The 16,023-nt window shown below is 46.1% G+C and overlaps 1 protein-coding gene across 2 annotated transcripts in view; it reads left to right on the forward strand.

Annotated features, from left to right (window-relative positions):
- Nucleotides 1-665: 665 nt before the first annotated feature.
- TMCC2 (transmembrane and coiled-coil domain family 2) overlaps nucleotides 666-16,023 on the forward strand; it is a 78,063-nt gene continuing 62,705 nt past the window's right edge. For both annotated transcript variants that reach the window (XM_066600164.1, XM_066600165.1), the window contains exons 1-2: nucleotides 666-1,142; nucleotides 14,075-14,662. In XM_066600164.1, the coding sequence (XP_066456261.1) occupies nucleotides 966-1,142; nucleotides 14,075-14,662 (765 nt within the window). In that variant the 5' untranslated portion in view covers nucleotides 666-965. The remainder of the gene's footprint in view (nucleotides 1,143-14,074; nucleotides 14,663-16,023) is intronic.

The raw sequence follows: 16,023 nt of genomic DNA on the forward strand, positions 1-16,023 counted from the left end.
AACTGACTATTAACGGACAAAGGGTTTTGTGGGTAAAACTGTTATTCGCACACAAAACCGCACAACCATTAAAAATCAGTTTATGTTCCGTTTTGCAATAAGACCGCGTGTCGGTGCACATTTGGCCCGTGAAGTGGCCGCTTCAAGAGATGCTATGGATGTCACCACCGGGATCAATACCTGCCGGGTCATCCACTGCCTGCTCAGCGCATTCTCCGTATACTTCTATGGAGACAGGAGCGTGAATGAGGGAATATTCTGGGCCCCCAATAGGGATTATACTGGTGGCCAAGGGCTCCCCAGTTCGCGCCTGCAGTCATCCATTTCGTCTTCTCTTCCAATGGCCGGATTGTTGGGGTATCTGTCTCCACTGAGTGGTTCCCCTGATGTATGACACCCCTCACGTACTAACAGTTCTGTATTGCTACAGTTGTGTTCCCTGTGGTTCCACTAGTCCCGAGCTTTCTCTGGGGCCCTATGAAGTCACGACCTGGGGCCCTCCGCTGCCCCTCGACCTCCTCTCCACATCCCGTGCAGCACCACCTTCCTGTGACAGCTCCCGCATCTCAACCCACCTTGAAACGGGCTAAGTTCCCGCCCCCGTTTCTGATTGGATAACGAACATCAAGTGTTGCCTTGTCATTGGACGGAAGCGTTGTCGCTCACCAGTGGGGTTCGGTTGAGCGCTGGTCAGCCCAGGCTCTGCAGGGAGAAGTGCGGACGTAGGAGCCGGGGCCCCCGGGACCTGCAGCCAGAAGGGCCTGGGGGAGGATGGACTAGACGGCGAGGCCTCTTCCGCTCGCGGACCGTTAGGCGTCTGTGTGATGTGTGGATGCAGCGGAGCACATTGCCGGGACAGCGGGGCCCTGCGGATGACTGGACCGTGCGCTCCTCACACCTTCTCCCTCGCGGCTGCCCTCCCTGATTGATGGTGCCCTGCTGCCCCCGGTGCCCCCTCCGGATACATGAAGCGCTGCCAGTCGGACGAGCTGCACCCTGAGGAGGTGGCCGCGCAAGATGCTCTTCTGCCACCTCCTGTCATGGAAGTGCGAGGCGCAGAGAGCCCAGGACCGGGGGATGCGGGAGCCGCTGTCAGCCAGAACCCCCCTGTCATCACCAGGAACAAGCCGCCAGACCTCAAGGTAATGCATGGATGTAACCCGTGTGCATGGATGTAACCCGTGTGCATGGATGTAGCCCGGGTGCATGGATGTAGCCCGGGTGCATGGATGTAGCCCGGGTGCATGGATGTAGCCCGGGTGCATGGATGTAGCCCGGGTGCATGGATGTAGCCCGGGTGCATGGATGTAGCCCGGGTGCATGGATGTAACCCGGGTGCATGGATGTAACCCGTGTGCATGGATGTAACCCGTGTGCATGGATGTAACCCGTGTGCATGGATGTAACCCGTGTGCATGGATGTAGCCCGGGTGCATGGATGTAACTCGTGTGCATGGATGTAGCCTGTGTGCACGGATGTAGCCTGGGTACATGTGCCCTGTGTGCACGGATGTAGCCTGGGTACATGTGCCCTGTGTGCACGGATGTAGCCTGGGTACATGTGCCCTGTGTGCACGGATGTAGCCTGGGTACATGTGCCCTGTGTGCACGGATGTAGCCTGGGTACATGTGCCCTGTGTGCACGGATGTAGCCTGGGTACATGTGCCCTGTGTGCACGGATGTAGCCTGGGTACATGTGCCCTGTGTGCACGGATGTAGCCTGGGTACATGTGCCCTGTGTGCACGGATGTAGCCTGGGTACATGTGCCCTGTGTGCACGGATGTAGCCTGGGTACATGTGCCCTGTGTGCACGGATGTAGCCTGGGTACATGTGCCCTGTGTGCATGGACATGGTTCATGTGCAGCTGCACCCTGAGGAGGTGGCCACACAAGATGCTCTTCTGCCACCTCCTGTCGTCAAAAGGTTGAATGCATGTGGCTCATGTGCATGCCTGTACATAGATCAGGGTGAAATGGTCTCTCTTCAATGGCTGACACTTTAGGCTATTTCATATGGGCTTAAGCGTATTTATGCACACGTGTGTGCACGCTGGGTGTTGCGTTTTTGCACTGTATTTTTACCATGCACATGCCCTGTGTATTTGTGTGCACAAAAAAACCATGCAAGCAGGCTCCTATTGATTTCAATCATCAATTAAGATTAATAAGCCCTGAGGGTGCTGCACACGAGCGTATGCATAGTTACACTTGTGAGAGTATGAGTGGAGTGCGATCATGTGCTTTGTGCATTTTACTGTATATTTTCGTGCTGCCGGGCCTGTTCACATTGCTGCTGGAGACACTGGCGCCAGTTCTGAACGGGCTCAACAGACTTATTAGGCCCCCAGTATTAGGAATTAACACTACGAAATCATGCGGTAATGCGCATGATTATGTGCAGACAGGTTGCAAATTTGCGCACCCCCACAAATTCCTAATGAGCCTCGGAACGCAAATGCACACAAAAATAGAGCATGTTGCATATTTTTTTCGTCCAACAGAAATGCAGGCGCAAAAACCCTCAATGTGAGGGGACACATTGAAATCAATGGGTTCTATTGTCTTCGGTTTGCGCAAGGGCTTTTGAGTGCACGTAAATGCTTAAAAAATCGCCCGTGTGCAGGAGCCCTGGATGGAAACAAACTTATTTGCGCAATACGCAGTGAATAGAACCCGTTGATTGCAATTGTTTAGTTCACATAAGTGTACTTTGTTTGCGCTAAAATACGTAGCGGGAAAGAACACCTATTGAACTAGCTACACTAATTCCTCATTTCCATGAATGTGAGCACGGTTGCGTGCTTTACAGTGAAACATGCACATGCATCCATTGCGCAAATGTGTGGCATGAGTGCACACGTAAATGTGCTTGTGACCGTATGACAGCGGCCTTAGATAAATCTGCTGGAATCTTTACCTGCCCCTAAACCAAATATCCAGCCCGGCCCGGGGGACGCAGAATACGCAGTGTGCACTTAGTATGGAGGGTCACTTAAGTGTTATTGTGACATGCTTGTCTGATTACGATTCCACGCCTACCGTGACGACAGAACGCAGTATTGCCGGTAAAATGTCTGACTTTAGGTACTTTTATCCAAGACCTGTTGATTATTACAGGTCATATTACATACAGGAGTCTCCATGTTTTCACTTAACGCAGTTGTACAAGTGTTCTGTAATTGGACATGTAGCATCAGCCGCAATTAACCTGTTCATAGACAGCTGTCAGCAGATGCATCACTCTGCAGAGCATTGCGCAGCGGAGAGTGGGGAACTTATTTGGCTCTGTTGCAGTTTCCATAGAGACGCTGGAAAGAGAATAAAGTTTTGCTGGCTGTCTTTGGTGTGAGAGCTGTGGAGTGGGCTGCGAGCAAGATGCAGGTTATGGAAATGAAGGAACTGACGAGCACGCTTGGCTTTTTTTTTTCAGTCATTTTTGTAAGAACACGGAGTACGTGACAACGGTGAAGTAAAATGTGGTTATTGACTGCGGCACTCATCACTTAATACACACTATTATAGCATGGTAGTATATACAGTCCGAAATACGGCAGGACATTTTACACCCATTGTAATAACCAACCCTTCCCCTAGGAGGTGTGTGTGAGTGTATATATAATATATATAAATATTATTGTCACAATCTGGCGCAGGACTGGAGTCACTTGTTGTAATCACTGCTGGCGGGAAGCGTGGTCAAGCGGGCAGCCGGGGTCTGGTACACAAGATGGGCCATCAGTTGTAGAGGAGCAGGTATGCAGGAGGATAGCTTGGTTAGAGGCACAATAAACAGGCGAAAGAAGTAGGGAACAGGGCCAGGTTTATATGGGAGACTAATTGGGGAAGGAACAAGACATTGGGTGGACTAGATAGGGAGGACAAGGGACAGGAGACAATGGATGGAGAACAAGGTATCAGGACTCAGGGGAGCTGTCCAGCATTCTGAAGAGCTCAATAAGTTGGGCTATCGCTCGGTTAATATAAGTAAGTGCTTACAATATCAGAGCAAAAGCATCATTTACTGTGGTGAACTGACCCCTTGTAGGGGGGCTCTATTACCCTGTTGTACCGCCTCTAGCTTGGATACAAGATAGGATACGGATGGGCATGGAGGCTCTAGTACCCTGTTGTACCACCTCTAGCTTTGATACATGATGTGATACGGGCCAGGCATGGAGGCTGTAGTACCCTGTTGTACCGCCTCTAGCTTGGATACATGATGTGATACGGGCGGGCATACAGGTTCCGTATGGTATCCTGCTGCATATCGGTCCACATTTGTTAGATGTGCAATCTCTTAGGCTGTTGATGTTGACGTCCCAGATGGTCCCATATATGATCTATAAATCTGGCGACCGGGTAGCTACGATAGTGTGACAATGTTTTGGGGACATTCCTGTGACCACCTTGTGTGTGTGCGGCCGAGCATTATCCTGCCCTGTGTATCTTGAAAGCCAGGAGAGGGACACATGTGGCTGTGGGAAATCCTGAACATATTGCTGAGCTGTCATTGTCCCTCATACCACTACTAGGGGTGACCGACTGCCGTATGTGATGACCCTCCAGACCATCACACCAGCAGGGGGCAGTGTGCCGCTCCACCGCAAAGGTAGGATTGAGGCACTCACCTCAAGGTCTCCAGACACGAACATGGCCATGGTCAGGCCCAAACTAAACCTGAATTCATTGCTGAAGACAACCCAGTTCCACTCCGTAGCAGTCTAGTTTCGTCGTTCACAATGCCACTGCAAACAGAGGTAACGGTGGGTGTCAGAGGCTGTACAAGTAATGGTCACTGGGAGTCTAAATGACCTTCAGCCAAACGCCAGAAAATGGTTTCGACAGACACAGGGGTGTAACGATGGTGCCACCTGTCTGTGGATGGTGGACAACAAAACTGTTGGAACTTCTGGTTCTTGTCAGACGATCAGATGACTCTCTCTCTACTGGTGGTCTGTCGGAGGCGTCCTGAGCCCGGTCACTTTGTGTGACCTCACACATCCACTGGTGCCAACACCTCCTAACAGTTTGGTCAGAACGGCCGGTGGGGGACAATTCATCGATACGACCATCCAGCTTCTCACATCCCAATAATGCGCCCCTCTCAGACTCTGGTAAAGGATGAAATCTCTTCTCTGCATCGTAGAGGCGTCTAGTGGTCAACAAGCTCTACACAAGCGGAAGAAGACGTCACTGCACATCCTTATGTGCAGTGACCTCTTCTTCCGCTTGTGTAGAGCTTGTTGACCACTAGACGCCTCTACGATGCAGAGAAGAGATTTCACCCGTTAAGAGCCTTTTATAGGCCAAGGGGGGAACCACTTTTGGGGTCTCAGATGACAAGGCCGTTCATCTAATCACACCACAACTCTCATGATCTACATATCTTTCTGAGATGGAACTGCATGCAGAGTATTGCAGCAAAACGACAACTTCTTCTGGTGGCGGGATTGTTTTTGTCAAAGAGTGTATGTTTTCTGTAACTTTAATAAATGGATCTGTAAGGATAATAATACCTATATAATATTATGCACAGGCCATTTATTAAAGCAGGCCATATACACCAAGCTATCTTACCAATCATTGTGGTTCTCCAAGCTTCCTTAGTGGTGTGGCAATGCTGCCAGCACAGATGGAGTCTGATTCTTCCCTTATGGTGGAGAATTTCCATGTGCATCACGCTGGTTTCAGATGAGTGTATTATAACAGGTCCATAACATGGATCTGTATTGTGGACATGTTATAATTGCAGTATTTGTACTGTAAATTTCATTTTCTACTGGGCAAATGCTGATCCATATTTGTTCCGTAGAAAAGAATAGTAATACGGAAAAATAGGTCATACTGTGCTTTTGAAAAAAGAGCTGCATGTAATCCGGCCATCTGAATGGAGACATAGATTAACATTAGATCTGTATTACGACCCGCAAACACGGACCAAATACGGAGCTAAAATACGCTAGTCTGAAAGCGACCTTATTGTGCACTTGTAGTTGATGATGGGTCCTTGTAACCTGAATGTCTCAATAGATCAAAATGTTGCAATATGACTGATTGCTTGACTGCCGAGTACTTCTGCCCGAGTGCATTACAAGCATACACAACCCTCTGTATTATATCGCCTCATCCGCTGTAATGCTAAGTAGCGATCGGTAATATCCAACACAACATAGCAGTGTTGTCAGATATGAGAGTATGGCTATGCTATTTGTGGACCTTTTTTTTAAGTTCCCATCCGCCAATTATGGCAATGGGGAATGTTGCATGTAAAAGCTATATACCTGTGTACCGTACCACAAATACACATTTTAAATAAATAGGAATTTTTGTATAAAAATACTTCCACAACTACAGATATTACAGACGTGCATCTGTTTCTGCATGTTGTGTAAATGAGGAAGATAGAACAATACCTCTGCAGCGCCACCTATTGGATGACAGCATTACTGCAAACCAGTGTCTGACCCTTTACAGGAAGAATGATTGGGGATTGAAAACCAAGCCAGAATCCATACACAGACAGCTGTTTTGGGGGTTTTGCCCCCCATCTGTGTGCAGTAGGATTCTGGCTTGGCCGTGAGTGGTAACATCTCTCCTTAGGAGACACCTTGAAGGTGAGTGAGGAGACTTATAAGGCCATTCATGCTTCTCTGGGAAATATATGCAGGAATGCTGCCATCCAATAGGTGGCGCTGCAGAAGTATTGTTGATGATACCCCTCCCGACTCACTGTTTCTTGTGTATTGTTAGTTTAACTTAATTGCCCATAGAAATCAATAGGAAAATGCTTGCATATTTTTTGTGCACGCAGGTATGCATGAGATGTGCGTGCAAAAAGTACAATTAGGTCGCTCTCACACAGCCAGCTTTTTACAGTGTTTAGTGCAATGTTTGAAACGCCACGCTAAATGATGTAAAACACTCCCATTGCTGGAGCCTCGCAGACTAGGGTTCGAACACAGCATTTTTAGCGCTACCTCTTCTATTTTCGTGCATTTTTAGCGCTTTTTAATGCACCTCATCACCCATCGCAATGATAGGATGCCTAAAAAATGCTGTTGAATGCTGTAAAATGCATTCGAAAACGCTGCTCGGAATTGCAATTATTTGAATGCAGTTATTTTATAGATTACAGTAAGGCTGGCTTCAAACGTGTGTCAAAACCGTGCAAGATTTGTGCATTGCGAGACGCACAAATATGAACCCTTTCCTTTTGAATGGGGTCTGGTCTGAAAGCTTGCATGTATGGACTTGAACCAAAAAGAACAGATGTTCCACCTCTTAGGCAGCCTGCAGACGACCGGGTCGGATCCGGCTGCGAGGATTCTCGCAGCAGGACCCGACCTGAGTCCCTGCACAGACCAGTGCGGCACTCATTTGCTTCGGCGGCCACGGCTCTTTGATTTGCCGGCTACCGGACAGCCGGCGCATTCGCAGACCGAAGCCAGCGGCCGGGGAGTGACATTTCTGTGTTGGGCTCTGCGAGCCCCACACAGAGATAGAGCATGCCGCGATTTGTTTTCTGCGCGTGATTTAGCCTAGAACGCAATCCTATGGCAGCTTCCACGGGCAGAAATTCTGCGGGAAATCCCGCCACGGAATTTCTGCCCGTGTGCAGGGGGCCCTACTCCACTTTTCAAAAGTGTCTAGAAAAGGGGGCAGATTTTGAGTAGAGAAAAGTTTTAAAGAGAGAATCATAGCATGCAACTTTTTAAGAAGTTGCAAAATTTGTTACAATCATCCTCTGGTAGCTGAGTAGCTGGAGTTGTGAAACCTGCAGAAGCGATGAGAGTGTTTGTATATGGCAGCATGGAAATGTTGGAATCTCTTATGTGTGTTTGTAGTTGGGGCATCATTTCCAGCAGGATTCATTAAGTCTGCGTGAAGCTTGTTGTCACATGAAGTTTGCACCTAGAAGCGGAGAATAAAAGTTAATTAGCGTACAGCGAGGCATTATATTGTGTGGGGAAAAAGAGTGTCAAGTAGGTTGCTACAATATAGAAGCTATACTGTAACAATACATATAGGAATCATAAAATTGTACAGACATCAGATACACCTAGCCCACTGCCAAATGTAAACTCCGGGACAGTCCTGAAAATGGGGAACTTTTTTCCAAAGACCTTAAAAAATGGATTTGTCTGATTTAAAAAAAAAAAAATGTTTAAAATAACGGAGCTGGTGCGGGTTATTTTGAATGCAATTATCATCATTTTATAAATCACAGTAAGGCCGGGCGTCAAAATCGCGCAGGATTTGTGCATTGCGTGATGAAAAAATATGAACCACATTCCTTTGAATGGGGTCATACACATGAGCGATGTTATCCTGCATGGCACCTCGATGCGGGAAACAAATCGCAGCATGATCTATCTTATCTTCAATGTGGTGAGCCATAGCAGCGCCAATCTTACTGAAAGCAATGGCAGAAACTCTGCGATCCTCTGCCGCAGCTGTAACAGTCATGCCGGATATTCCCTGCATCCCTGAAGTGATGCGAGGCTGTTTTGACATGAAAACGTTCCAAATCCCTGGGGATATCACGTGGTGGGGAGCGCAATATCGGGGCGGGATTCACGCTCGCCTGTGTAAAGTTAGCCTAAGGCTGGGGTCGTGCAAGCCTTTTTTTCGCTGCATCTAATGCGTGCACGAAATACGCAGCACTAAACCTGTATATATTTCGATGGGGCCTCTCACACTAGCCTTTTTTGCACACGCAAAATCACACACTGTATGTCCTGTTTTTGCATATATTCCACATGTGAATCGCCCATGGAAATGACTGGTGTGGGTAAAAAAAAAGTAGTACATATGCAATTGCCGGCATAATACTGCATGCGTTTTACGCAGATGGCTATGCCACCGGGAGGGGAAAGAATGTTGTGTCATCAGCTTGCTTGTCTGTGTTTTTAGTGTGTAACAGTCTGCAGTAAAAACGCAGGCAAATGCGCACAAAACGCTGTGTTTTTACGTAAGGTCATGTGCGAGTGGCCTAAATGCTGCTAACGTCTTCATGTCAGTGTTTTGGGCCGTAAGCTTACATCTATAGATTTGACCCAAAAAGAACACATGTTCCACCTCTAACTCCACTTTTCAAAAGTGTAAAGTTTTAAAGAGACAATCCTTAGCCTGCAACTTTTTAAAAAGTTGTAAAATTAGTTCCAATCTCCCTCCAGTAGCTGAGTGGTGTAGAAAGTGACTCCACACCTGTAGACATATTCAAGATACGACAAATTCATCAACATTGTGTGGCATTTCATACATTTGTCACATTTTTAACTACAGAAGGGCACAAAAGTAGCATCAAAAATTACCCAGATGATAAATTCTCGCACTTGACCCCAGTGCAAGGTTCACCCAGCCCGTTACCTGAGGATTTGGGCTATTTAATGTTTGAAGGGAACCTCTCACCAGTTTTTAGCACCTTAAGCCAGTGTCATACGGGCGTATGAGCATATGTGCGGTGTATTTGTGCAATGGGCGTTGCGTATTTTCACAAGCATGTGCGTTTTTACTGTATTTTTTGTGCCTGCAAATCGTGCACATTTGCACATTAAAAAAAACACACGCAACCATACTCCTATTCATTGAAGTGGGCAATTAATTTAATTAGTCCAATATGTGCTACTCCCGTGCGCAAATGTGCAGAAAAATGGCGCAGGCTACTTTTTTTTTTTTTGCACGCACAAAATGTGCGCACAAAATATGCCTATGTGAACAAACTCATTGAAATTAATGGGTACTATTCACTGCCTTTGTACACGCAAAACGCCATGCAAATACATTTGTACGAATCCGCTTTTAGGGGGTTTAATTACGGTTATAAAAACTTCTCTAGCAGCGAACCCTTTATAAAATTAAAAAATAGATCATTCTCCCATCTCCTTGGACCCCTATACTGGAGCTGAGTAGCTCACATGCCCTGGCTTCTGGGTAGATGGCTGGGCGAAACACGTGACCAATGTGGCCAACCAGAGTCCGCAGTGTCACCATCGGTGCTCCTGATATCAATGCTCATATCTTGAATACCATGATGCCAGGAGTTTGGGAATGTGAAGCTGTGGCTTCTGATTGGCTGCAGCAGTCACATACTTCGACCAGACTGTCTACCCAGAAGCCGCTGCAGGTCAATAAGAGTCGCTCAGCTCCGCTTGGGGGGTCCAAGGAGAGGGGAGTATGATCAGTTTTGTTACTTTACAACAGGCCCAGCTGCTGCAGAAGTTTTATAGTCATGAACTCTCGTGCCGGTGCATACGCAGACAAGGTACTCGAATCTGCCCACAAATGGGATGGCTTGTCTGCACATGTGCCACTACGAGATTTCAGCATTCATGTCACAGGGCTGGAGAGGTGAAAAAAAAATGCAGCTATGGGAGTCGGTTTGGCTCGCCCCCCAAACCACTGAGCTGCATCTACATATGGCACGGGAATTTTTAAAACCACGATTATGCAGATATGCTTTCATCATCCTTGCTAACATAACCTGGAGGAGTAACAGTGCAACAACACTATTGCAGCACTGCAATTGTTTCAAGGTGCTGGAAACTGGTGATAAGTTCCCTTTAAACATATAGTGGAGATAGCTTATGGCTACTTTTACAATGTATATGGCTGCAGTCAGGTAGGAAATGGCCCGGGTTCCAGCGGTCATCTGTGATTTGTCAGGGAGGATTATGAAACCTTTCAGTAGCCGTACTGCGGTCACACTTGACTAGAGAGTGTCATTTATTCTAATACTAGGCCTTCGAACCAGTGAGAATACCATTCTCAGAAATAGCACATCTGCAATACTGTAGGCACTTGTTGGCCATACTAGAGTCCGGGAACTCCACACTACAAACCTGTCCTGGTTAGGACACTGAGCTAGAAATGACAAGTCGAATGCAAATTCATAAAATGTCGTTAACTCCCATGTAACATACAGTACTGTGAAAAACGGTACTAAATTGCCAGAAAACAGCTACATGTGAGTCTGGTTACAGTTGCCAAGGTTGCTTACACACCTGCGCTGGTACGTCCGTTAGGAGGTTCAGTCGCAGATCTGGCACAAAATACTGTAATAAAAAAGCACAGTATGCACGCTCTTTCATCTAGTAAAATTGAACAGAAACCAAACAGACCCCATTATAGTCTATGGGGTGCACTCGGCGCTGTTCGGTTCTATCATAAGACGGATCCAGTTCAGCCAGGAGATTCCCCTTTCTTGCTCCCCGATTGGAGCAGTAAAACAGAACCCTGGCTGCAGATGTAAAAACATCCTAACTTCTATTTTTTCATTCATTACTTAAAATAGCCTAATAATTGTTATGTTTTTTGTGTTTTTTTGTTTTTTTTTAACTTCAGATTATATCTTTATCTGTATTTTAATTGCCTATTACCCATGTAGAAAGGGTTATGTCAATTTGAATACATCAGCACTGGGCAGGCTGATGCAGCACCTGTTCTTTGAAGCTTCTTCTCTAGTGCTCTCATGGTCCTTTCAGGAAAATATACCGTATAGCTAAGTATTGCTTAAAGAGAATCTGTCACCATGTTTTTGCCCTCCCCCCCCCCCCCCCCCTCTCTCTGACAACACCATAAGGCAGTGACTGTCACACTGATTACGGTGATACGTCTGCTGTGTGGATCTGTGCAGTAGTTTGGGAGAAACTTGCATTTTATTAGTAGCACCCAGATACAGGAGTAGTCCTGCATATTCAGAAGTTGCTGGGTAGCCACACCCGCCCTCCAGCTAATGATTGGCAGCTCTCTCTTTCTTTATGCACAGTAATAAGCAGAGAGCTAGTCCTCCTATATGCTGCTACTGATAGAGGCAAGTTTCTCCAAAACTACTGCACAGATCCACACAGCAGCCATATCACTGCTATGTGCTGCCCTCAGAGAGGGGTTCAAAACGATGGTGGTAAAAGCTCTTTAAGGAAGAGGCTCTGGACCCTCTTCAGTCTGAGACTCTGTCTGCTATGGAATAATACAAATGTTTATCGACTAGTCATTTTTAGACCTCCTGCACACTCATGGATTGTGGGTGTTGTATGGATCCATAATATGGCACCCTTAGATTCCTGCGGGCTTCTTATTTTATATGGCAGTCCGAAGAGTTTTTTTCTTACAGATTTTATATTAAAAAAAATTGTGTCCTGTTCCAACAAATTCCATATTATTGAGGTATTACTCCATAGAAGCAAAGGGCACTTGTTCACAGCTTGGCCATCTCCATGCAAATAGAAGATCCTTACAGAGACTCCGTCACCATGTTTTGCACCCCTCTGAGGACAGCATAAGATAGTCCAACGATAGATAGTAGAAGCAGCACACCAGGGGATTCTTAAAAGAATTTGTAGCACCAGAGGGTGCTTCCAAGGTCTCAATAGTAAAGATGCGACGTTTCAGCCCCCATATTGCTTGAGAAAGGCCCATACAGGGCTGAAACGTTGCATTTTTACTATTGAGACCTTAATAAAGGAAGCACCCTCTGGTGCTACAAATTCTTTTAAGAATCCTCTGGTGTGCTGCTTCTACTATCCATCGTTGGACTACAGTGATTGGGATCCATGGAGTCTAGGATCCTTTGAAGCGTGCACCCCCACAGGCCCTCGCTATATTCCACAAGCGATTGGGAGTGAGTATTGCTGTGCTGCTGGTTTCTTATCTACTTTTGGTTGTGACAGCATAAGATAGTGACAGCCACGCTGATTACCTGCCATGCTGTGTTGATCTGTGCTGTAGTTTTGGAGAAACTTGCCTTTTATCAGTAGTGGCACATACATAGAGCACTATTTAAAATATTCCTGGATATTCATGAACTGCAGGCTAGCCACACCCACCCCTCCTCCAGCCATTGAGAGGGAGAGCTGCCAATCATTGTCTGTGGGGTTGGTGTGGCTAGCCTGAATATACAGGACTAGTTCTGGGTCTGGCTGCTACTAATAAAGTGCAAGTTTCTTCAAAACTACTGTACAGATCCACACAGCAGACATATCATCAATGTGACCGGCACTACCATATGGTACTCTCAGTGACATGGAGACAGAGCCCCTTTAAACAAGCAGAATAGTTACTAATCATGTTGCCATTTCTTTTCTTACAACACACACAGTTTGCAGCACAGAAGGATGAGAAAGCTATAAGGGAAAATGATTACACTAATATATGCACATATATATTTTATTATTTGATGGGAACAATAAAGCTTCACGGTGACCTTTAAATCCTGCGTGCCGGGGGAGCATGGATCCTGATGAACTGCTGCTTTCTTGACCAAGCCATCATGATGTTTCAATTATTCATGTGCTCTTGTCTGTGTTTTCCTTGCTGTCACACAATCCTGTGTTCTTCTGTCATACACTTCATCTCTTCTCTCACTATCACTTTCTCATCTTTTCTCAGACACTTCTTCACACCTACTTTCTCATTCTCAAGTGCTACATCTTCCTGACTTTCTTACTTCTATACTGTTTCTTCCATGAACGCTCTCTTTCCCAGACTGTCGCGCCTTGCCTTCCATCCCTCTGCTGTCGGCACCGCAGGTTAGCCCAGAGCTCAGACACTCGTCTGGGAACCTGATAGCTGATGTGGAGACTGTAAATTTTTCATGGATGTAATGTGACATTCTCTTGCTGACTCCGGCCAGCTGTAAACTCTCAGACTGCAGGATCACAGGTTTGACAAGCTCCAGTGCGAATGGAGCTTACATGGTTAGCTCTCCGGTGGGGCACTAGATTGCAAGAAATAGGCCTAGTCTATCTATATAGGTATCTACCAAAGCTTTGCCGAAGTTGCATAGTACATTTTTCTAAAAGAAATATTATGTAGCGTAAGGATGGAATGCATGCACAATGTTTTATATTGCAGCCTTGGCTTGATATATTGCAAGTTGGACCTGCACGTCTTGTGGTCAAAGGACTACAGACTGGATGTACTAGGCACTTTATAGAAATAGTTGGTATGCCTATGTTATTGACCAACTAGTGTGCATTTATGATCATGTGAAAGCATATTAGTTTTGGTTAATTATCTTAATAATCTCTCATTGATAAAACCTTAAAAATTTAACAAAACTTATTTCCTTACAGAAAATACAACAGCTTTCTGAAGGATCCATGTTTGGACACGGACTGAAGCACCTATTCCATAGCCGTCGGCGTTCTAGAGAGCGGGACCACCAGGCAGCCTCAGAACCCACTGCTGCTTGCTCAACACCTGGACCACAAACCCCACAAGCATCCATAACTGCTCCCTTATCCTCTTCAGACCACGACTCTGCCGATGAGAAAGAGCGATCTCCAGAGATGCATCGAGTGTCTTATGCTGTTTCTTTGCATGATTTACCAGCACGTCCAACTGCCTTTAACCGTGTACTACAACAAATCCGATCCCGTCCTTCTGTCAAGAGAGGTTCTGGTCAGCATGGCGGTGGTCGTCGAAGCAAGAGTGGACCTGGGGACACTGCTCACCATCATCATCATCAGCAATTGCGTGGAGGAAGCCCTCATCTTCCTCGACGTCCCCCACCAATGGATGGTGGACTGGCTGCGGTGTTGCACCATCAGCAAGGTCGACCTCGATCTTCTTCTACCACTGATGCAGCAATGTTGGCTGCAGGGGATAATGCTGGAGCTGGAGGTTTCTCCCATGAAGATCAAGATAGGGTAACAGAAAAGGTAAGGCTGGTATCATGCTCTAGTGTTGCGTCCAATTGTGTAAGGTTGTGTTCACATGAATGTGTGGTATATATACCAAGATAGCTCCTGGGGCAGATGTCAAATGTCTTCATAGGCCCCACTTGACCCAACAGAGGCCAACAGTGTCTGGTAGCTTTGGCCAGCATTGGGAGTAGTATTGGTAGACCATTCTTTATTATATAGGAATGGGCAGCAGATCGCCTACAAAAAAATGTGCACAGCATACATTGTTTTTACATTGTGACCGAAAACTGGCGTATGCAAGTGTATAGCATTATAGTGTTATATACTGGAGATGCAGGAAGCCTCATGTCTCACAAAAACATGGCCATAGTATCCAATTACATTTTTATTTTAATTTTCTGAAGTGCCCTGAAAAAAAGACAACTATATTCTCTCCGATTGGTTACTGTAGTAATAAGGACACTTTTTCTCCGAGGCAGTTTTACACATTAAGCTCAACGAGAAATTAAGAACATTTCATCTCCGCTAAGTCGTTGAGTCTGTTATAGAGATATAACACATACTGACAGCAGTTACAGTCTCCTTAGGGTTGTCACCCAGTAGTCCAGAGACCTTAGATGACATACAAATCTGCATTGTTACACAGAGGTTACATTTAGGGCTTATTCACACAAGCATATTTTGCACTCATAATAGGTATTGAATGGAACATATTGATTTCAATGGGTTCATTCACATGAGCATGTCTTTTACCGACGTGCGATTGCGATTTTCGAACGCTGTTTACTGTATTTTAGTGCATTTCAACAATTTTTTTATTTACGTACCTCATCATCAATTGCAATGATCGACCACGTTTGAAAACGCAGTTCAAAAACGCTTTAAACAGACGCCTGTGTGAGACCCCACTAAGGTTTTATTCACAAAATGTTTTTGCAGTGCATTTATGTTAAATAAGGGCGCAGTTGTGTACCATGTATGTACTTTTTGACACATCTGTTGACAAACAGTTATACAGTCGAAGTCATCAGCATACACCGATTGGCCTCTTCATTAGAGACCCCCATCTAGTAGCTTTGGACCTCCTTTGTCCTTCAGAACCCAAACAGTTAGTCGTGTTCCAGATTCTACTGGCTGATAAAACTGTTCTGTAAGAATATCGGCCCGTGCGGACAGGAAGCTACTTGTAGTTGTCAGATTAAGCGGAGGTGCTGGAAGTTCTGATACTGCATTGAGTTGTATTGGCGCTGTGAGTACAAGGGACAGGGACAGGCTTCTGCACGGATTGGTTAAAGACACGCATGTGTGCGATCGATCGGGAAGTAAAGACTGAGTTCCTAGGGACACTGAAGTGACTGGTAGATGTGCACGTGGAT

The sequence above is a fragment of the Eleutherodactylus coqui genome, chromosome 4 (assembly GCF_035609145.1).
Source record: "Eleutherodactylus coqui strain aEleCoq1 chromosome 4, aEleCoq1.hap1, whole genome shotgun sequence".
NCBI lineage: Eukaryota > Metazoa > Chordata > Amphibia > Anura > Eleutherodactylidae > Eleutherodactylus > Eleutherodactylus coqui.